General features: G+C 41.6%; 1 protein-coding gene across 3 annotated transcripts in view; it reads right to left on the bottom strand.

Moving 5' to 3' along the window:
* LIN52 (lin-52 DREAM MuvB core complex component) overlaps positions 1-7,810 on the bottom strand; it is a 118,712-nt gene that overhangs the window by 85,290 nt on the left and 25,612 nt on the right. The window contains exon 6 of one of the 3 annotated variants that reach the window (XM_025393007.1): positions 3,010-3,277. The exons of the other annotated variants lie outside the window; for them this stretch is intronic. Within the exon in view, the coding sequence (XP_025248792.1) occupies positions 3,117-3,277 (161 nt within the window). The 3' untranslated portion in view covers positions 3,010-3,116. Of the gene's footprint in view, positions 1-3,009; positions 3,278-7,810 lie in introns of those variants that run through there. 3 annotated transcript variants of the gene reach the window in all.

Genomic DNA, 7,810 nt, shown 5'->3' with positions numbered 1-7,810 from the left:
GTCTCGCTGTGCTCCCAGGCTGGAGTGCAGTGGCGTGATCTCGGCTCACTGCAAGCTCTGCCTCCCGGGTTCACGCCATTCTCCCGCCTCAGCCTCCCAAGTAGCTGGGACTACAGACGCCTGCCACCATGCCCGGCTAGTTTTTTGTATTTTTAGTAGAGACGGGGTTTCACCATGTTAGCCAGGATAGTCTCGATCTCCTGACCTCGTGATCCACCCGCCTCGGCCTCCCAAAGTGCTGGGATTACAGGCTTGAGCCACCGCGCCCGGCCTTTTTTTTTTTTTTTTTTAAAGAGACATAGTCCTACTCTGTCATCTAGGAGGCTGGAGTGCAGTGGCACAATCTTGGCAGCTCACCGCAGGCTCCACCTCCTGGGTTCAAGTGATTCACCTGCTTCAGTCTCCAGAGTAGCTGGGATTACAGATGTCCACCACTACGAGTGATTGATTTTTGTATTTTTAGTAGAGACAGGGTTTCACGAGCTTGGCCAGGCTGGTCTCGAACTCCTGACCTCAAGTGATCTGCCCACCTTGGCCTCCCAAAGTGCTGGGATTACAGGCATAAGCCACGGTGGCCACTCCCTTTAATGTTTTTTAATGACTACATTGTATTCTCCTGTATGGGTAACACTGTAATTGACCTGCTATTTCCCAAATGTTGAACTTTGTTTTACTATGTACTTTATTTTTTATTTTTTGAGACAGAGTCTCACTCTGTTGCCCAGGCTGGAGCGCAGTGGCTTGATCTTGGCTCACTATAACCTCTATCTCCTGGGTTCAAGCGATTCTCATGCCTCAGCCTCCCCAGTAGCTGGGACCACAGGCATGTGCCACCACACCTGGTTAAGTTTTGTATTTAGTAGAGACAGGGTTTCACCATATTGGCCAGTGTGGTCTCAATCTCCCAATCTCAGGTAATCTGCCCGCCTTGGCCTCCCAAAGTGCTGGGATTACGGCATGAGCCACAGTGCCTGGCCCATTTTCTTATTTATCATATTTTCTGCAGAATTATATGGAATGCTACTTTGAAACAAACACCATCCAAATTAATTTATATTCTGCCTACTCTCCTCTCCCCTTCCCCTACAAAAAATCAGAAGAGAATAAACTACCACAAGCATTTTATGGTAAAATCCTCTTTGTGTGTAAAGCCATTTCAGAGGCAATGTTGGGTTTATGAAATGACTAACGGATAAAAGATTTGAATGTTTACAAGCCTTAAAGGTAATTTGAAGATTTGTATATCCTAATTTGTTAACCAAAGGAAAAATGAAAAATAACGGCATGATTTATTTCACAATATCATAAAACATTTTAAAAAACAAAATACTTAAGGCTAAATTGACAATTTCTAATTAAGAAGAATAACCATGATCCCTTCAAGGTGGAGTTCCTGGATTTTATGCTGTAACCTAAATAGGTACAAAGCTAATGACCATGGCAAGACGGTAAAGTAATGCACAAAACAAAGAAAACAAGGATAAGGTTCCATCGGTATTTGAGACACAGATTTCAACACCATGTCTTTAGGGTACTTTTGAATCAAGTTCCCTGGCTTTATTTTTCAGGTTAAAATAATTTAAATTTATACTTTCTTTAACTTCCAGCCCTCGTCAACAGATAGGATCAAGAAACATGAAAAAAAAAAGTTCATCTTCACAATAGAAGAAATGAACATTAGAACAACACATTAATATTTTGCCTATCAAGTTGGCAATGACTTTAAAAAATTATAATACTTGTTATTAGTAAGGATATGGAGTGGGGAGTACCTTTTTGGAAGATAATTTGGCAGTTTGTTTCCCTCTCAATCACTAATCTCCAATTGCACGTAAATTGCAGTCATAACACCTAACAGGAGTTATCCCAGTGCTGATATAATCCAATGTCACTTACTTAAAACACGAGCAACAACAAATATTTTGGAGCAATTCCTGTTACTTCAGATTTAAACTTCTGAAACTTTTTTCCAGTTAACAAAGAACTGGATGTCTACCGTATACAGAGGCCATAACAACTTTCTAAACTTGTAGGAAAGTTCAGGAAAAGTTCATAGGTAGGTACCCGAATGAAAAAGCACTACTGTGGAAGAAAACTATACAAAAGGCTGGGCGCGGTGGCTCACGCCTGTAATCCCAGCACTTTCTGAGGCTGAGGCGGGCGGATCACGAGGTCAGGAGATGGAGACCATTCTGGCTAACACGATAAAATCTCAGCTCTACTAAAAATACAAAAACTTAGCCGGGCGTGGTGGCGGGCACCTGTAGTCCCAGCTACTAGGGAGGCTGAGGCAGGAGAATGGCATGAACCCAGGAGGTGGAGCTTGCAGTGAGCCGAGATGGTGCCACTGCACTCCAGCCTGGGCGACACAGCGAGACTCTGTCTCAAAGAAAAGAAAACTATACAAAAGTCAGTCATTCTACTTAGCAGCCTAATGACCAGCCAAAGAAAATAGGGACTTCACAAGTCAATTTCTGAAGTTATGGATATCCTATTTCACCTATTGATTTCTTTCAGATCAAATAACTCACCATTCACTATCTAAAACATTACCTGTTGCCTAGGTAATATGACTGAACTAGACATCTTATTAAAAACACTAACCTCTAACCTCTACAAATGACATTTACTTATATTTCTAAGAAAATAAAGATGCCTTCCTACAAAGGAGCATGTAAAAGAATTATGTGATTTTTGTTGTTGTTGTTGTTGTTAAGCAGGCATCTAGCCTCCTTCTGACTTCCCTGTCATTAATTAGGCTAAAACATCATGGTAAGCTCTAACTTCAGCTTATCCCGTAACATCCCCATCCAGACATTTACCTACTCCTAAAAATTTCAAATCTGAAAAATCTATTGTCAGTGTACTTCCCATTCTTACTGCCACCATCCATTCAAACTCTCAATCCTTCATCCTGGATTCCCACTGTAACTTCCTGCCTCCTGTCTCTACCATCCTACTCTATCCTGTGCACTAATGCCTCCTAAAGGTGTGTATCTTTCCTATTCAAAAATCTTCAGTGGTAGAACCTTTAATGACACAGGAAAATGCTTAAGATAGAATAAAATTTTTTAAAGCACAAGTTAAAACTACACGCACACACACAGCAATCTCAGTTATATTAAAAAAGCATTTCTGGCCAGGCGCTGTGGCTCACACCTGTGGTCCCAGCTACTTGGGAAGCTGAAGTGGGGGACTTGCTTGAGCCCGAGAGGTAGAGGTTGCAGTGAGCCAAGATTGCGCCATTGTACTCCAGCCTGGGTGACAGAGGGAGACCCTGTCTCAAAAAAAAAAAAAAGAAAAGAAAAGAAAGAAAAGAAGCATTATCTGTGTACATGGTACATGAATGGATGCAAGTATAAATATAAACACACACATAGACACATAAAGGGACTAAAAGTGGGGCCAGGAAACACATGAAATGTTAATAGTGGTTATCTCTTAGTGGTAAGGCTATGGTTTGTTGGCTTTCTTTTTTTTACTTTCTTCTTTACTTTTACAATAAAAAAACTGTAGTAAAATCTCTTTTAGTAAAGTGTCTCCCCAAACCATCTATAACGCACACAGTTAATGTGATAGCATTAAAATACTTTTTTAAATTTTTTTAATTTTTCAGACGGAGTCTCGCTCTGTCGCCCAGGCTGGAGTGCAGTGGCACGATCTGGGCTCACTGCAACCTCCACTTCCCAGGTTCATGCCATTCTCCTGCCTCAGCCTCCCAAGTAGCTGGGACTACAGGTGCCCGCCACCACGCCTGGCTAATTTTTTTTTTTGTATTTTTTTAGTAGAAATGGGGTTTCACCGTGTTAGCCAGGATGGTCTTGATCTCCTGGCCTCGTGATCCACCTGCCTCAGCCTCCCAAAGTGCTGGGATTACAGGCATGAGCCATCACGCCCGGCCAAGATACTTTTTAAAGAACATTTCACATGCTCCCTACTACCACTGAGTATAACTCCTTGACCCCTGGAGTTCAAGGCCCTCCTCAGCCTGGCCCCTCTATCTCCTTCCTAGTCTTAGTCATTATGAGACCTAACATAACCTGGGGTCTAGATTCAACCACTCACACCATTCCTTGAACATAGCTGCTGCTTTCAAACTCTTTAACATTCGCTCTACCTAGAATATGCTCCCTTTCCATTTCTACCCATCTCTGAGTTCTTTAAGGTTTTCTTTCCTTCCTTCCTTCCTTTTTTTTTTGAGACAGAGTCTCGCTCTGTCACCCAGGCTGGAGTGCAGTGGCATCATCTCAGTTCACTGCAACCTCTGTCTCCCGGAATCAAGTCATTCTCCCGCTCAGCCTCCTGGGTAGCTGAGATTACAGGCGCCCGCCACCACGTCTGGCTAATTTTTGTATTTTTAGTAGAGGCAGGGTTTCACCATGTTGGGCCAGGCTGATCTCGAACTCCTGGCCTCAGGTGATCACCCAACTCGGCCTTCCAAAGAGCTGGGATTACAGGCGTGAGCCACTGCACCTGGCCAGGTTTATTTTCAATGTTCCAGAAATTGCACATATTACCACACTCATTTCCCTTGTCTATAACAGACATCACTAGTTGCCTTCTCCTCTGAATCTAGGCTCCCTCTCAAAATCCTTGTCAATTCAATGGTTCTAGGCAGGTCTTACGACAAATGAAACTTATCTGCCACTCCTGTAGCAATCTGATGCAATTGCCCTCTTCTCCCCTATCCATATAGTTCTTTGTACTCTCATAGAGCTTTTCTCCTCTATATTTTTTTAAGAATCATTTACCTTAGTTGTCTTATCTTCCTTTCTTACTAGATTTTAATCTACACGAGGGCAGTAATTATCTTCCTATCCCCTACATAGCCTTGTATGAAGTAGTCACCTAAACAGTTGCTAAACAGCACACTTCATTCTTTTGCTATTCAAAATGGTTAAATATTTGAAAGCTTTATTTTAAAACAATTAAATTGTTCTTGAAGGACTAATTAGTCCAAGGTAGTTTCATCAACTTTAGCTAACATTCCTGTTTAATGTAATAGAGCATTCATTGCCTGATACCACTGAAAACCAACAGAGTCCAAGGATACAAGATAAGCCACTGGTAGGGGAAATTATTGAGATAAGATAACTTAACTCATTTTTAGGGTCTTATATGCAGATATAAAAGGTACTGAATTAATCACATTTTTAGAATTTTTTTGTACTAAGTGGGAGAATCGCTTGAACCAGAGGCAGAGGTTGCAGTGAGCTGAGATTGCATTGCTACACTCCAGCCTGGGTGACAGAGTGAATGAAACCTGTCTCAAAAAAAATTGAAAAAAAAAAAAAAAAGGAAACATGTAAAAAAACGATGAAGAGATAAAAAGAAAAACAAAAGGCTAAAAATCAAAATCAACAAAGTATCAACAAAGTTAGGCAAGTAGTCTGGTAAAAATCACAAGAAGAGGCCAGGCGCTGTGGCTCATGCCTGTAATCCCAGCACTTTGGGAGGCCAAGGTGGGCGGATCACCTGACGTCAGGAGTTCAAGACCAGCCTGACCAACATAGAGAAACCCCATCTCTACCAGAAATACAAAATTAGCCTGGCATGATGGTGCATGCCTGTAATCCCAGCTACTCAGGAGGCTGAGGCAGGAGAATAGCTTGAACTCGGGAGGCGAAGGTTGCAGTGAGCCGAGATCAAGCCATTGCACTCCAGCCTGGGCAACAAGAGCGAAACTCTGTCTCAAAAAAAAAAAAAAAAAAAAATCACAATAAGTTTTTATATAGATCAAAAACCCAGTTCAAGAGATTCTGTTAGTGGTACAGAAAGACTCATGCTGCCATCTAGAGGTTAAAGGCTAGATGATTTTTCTCGTCAGTCAAGGGCTATTAATTTAATTATATGAGAGGTAGAACTTAATAGGCCTAATAAGGGAAGCCAGACAAATAATTCTGATGTCAGCCCACAAAAATATATAAATAAATAAATAACACAAAGAAAAAAAAAATACTCAGGGGCAGGGCATGATGGTTCACACCTATAATCCCAGCGTTTTGGGAGGCTGAGGCAGGATGACTGCTTGAGCCCAGGAGGATGAAGCCAGCCTGGACAACACAGGGAGACCCCATCTCTACAAAAAAAAAAAAAAAAAAAATCAAGTCAGGCATAGTAGCACTCTCCTGTGGTTCCAGCTACTCAAGAGGCTGGGCTGGGAGGACTGCTTGAACCTGGGAGGTCAAGGCTGCAGTGAGCTATGACTGCACCACTGCACTCTAGCCTGGGCAACAGAGACCCTGTCTCAAAAAAAACAAAAAGGTATAAGAATCACAGTTATACTCTCCCTTCCCTCCTTTATATAATAAAATTACAAATCAAAAGAGCTGTTTAGAATTTTATCTAGATAGGAAACAACTTCTAAATGTAAATGATCACTTATTTGAAAATCACATGCCCAGAGGGTAGAGAAGTCTAGTATACCACAGGCCAGCTGTGGAAACTTCTGCTTCCTGATAGCAGAAGTTTTTCTAGTTACTACCATCAAATAAAGTACCAAATAGTAAAGTTGTATAGACAACTTCATCAATGTAGATTAATGGGATAAAGCATTAAGTTTTGAATGGGGACATCTTAATTTTTTTTTTTTTTTTTTTTGAGATGGTGTCTCGCTCTGTCGCCCAGGCTGGAGTACAGTGGTGCGATCTCGGCTCACTACAAGCTCCACCTCCCGGGTTCATACCATTCTCCTGCCTCAGCCTCCTGAGTAGCTGGGACTACATACAGGAGCCCGCCACCACGCCCGGCTAATTTTTGATATTTTTTAGTAGAGACGGGGTTTCACTATGTTAGCCAGGATGGTCTTGATCTCCTGACCTCGTGATCCGCCCGCCTCGGCCTCCCAAAGTGCTGGGATTACAGGTGTGAGGCACCATGCCTGACCTCTTTTTTTTTTTTTTTTTTTTTTTGAGATGGAGTCTAGCTCTGTCACCCAGACTGAAGTGCAGTGGCATTATCTCAGCTCACTGCAACCTCCGCCTCCCAGGTTCAAGCGATTCTTCTGCCTCAGCCTCCCGAGTAACTGGGACCACAGGTGTATGCCACCATGCCCAGCTAATTTTTGTATTTTTGCAGAGACAAGGTTTCACCATGTTGGCCAGGCTGGTCTCAAACTCCTGACCTCAGGTGATCTGCCCACCTCAGCCTCCCAAAGTGCTAGGATTACAAGCGTGAGCCACCACACCAGCCTCAATCTTTTTCTTTCAGAAATGGAGTCTTGGTTTTGTTGCCCAGGCTGGTTACAAACTCTTGGCTTCAAGCAGTCATCCCCCCTTGGCATCCCTCTCAATCTTTTTACAATGAAATGTTGCTTTTAAAAAACAACAGTGATTAAATTTCACCAAATAACACTCCCATTAAACTGCTACATGAACATACAGAATTATATGATTAATAATTATATGATTAATCAGTAGAAACAACTACTTATATCAAAGTAAGCTAAATTCCTCAAAGCTTTTTTAGAAGGTAATATTTACATTAAAGCACATCTACAAAGAACCCACAGCAAACACTATACCTAATCCTTTCTCCCAAAGATCAGGAAAAGTCAAGGATATCCACTCCTTCCATGTTTATTCAACACTGTACTGGAATTTCTAGCCAGGGCAATTAGGCAAAAGAATTAATTTAAAGGCAATCAGAATGGAAATGAAGAGGCAAAACTGTCTTTATTTGCAAATGACAATTCTTTATATAGAAAATTATAATCTACTAAAACATTATTAGAACTAAAGAAATAAGTTCAACGAAGTTGCAGGGTACAAGATCAATATACAAAAATTAAATCTATTTCTCAATAGTAGCA

The sequence above is a fragment of the Theropithecus gelada genome, chromosome 7b (assembly GCF_003255815.1).
Source record: "Theropithecus gelada isolate Dixy chromosome 7b, Tgel_1.0, whole genome shotgun sequence".
NCBI lineage: Eukaryota > Metazoa > Chordata > Mammalia > Primates > Cercopithecidae > Theropithecus > Theropithecus gelada.
The sequence above is the reverse complement of the archived record's forward strand: the minus strand, read 5'-3'. Positions and strand labels throughout refer to the sequence as shown.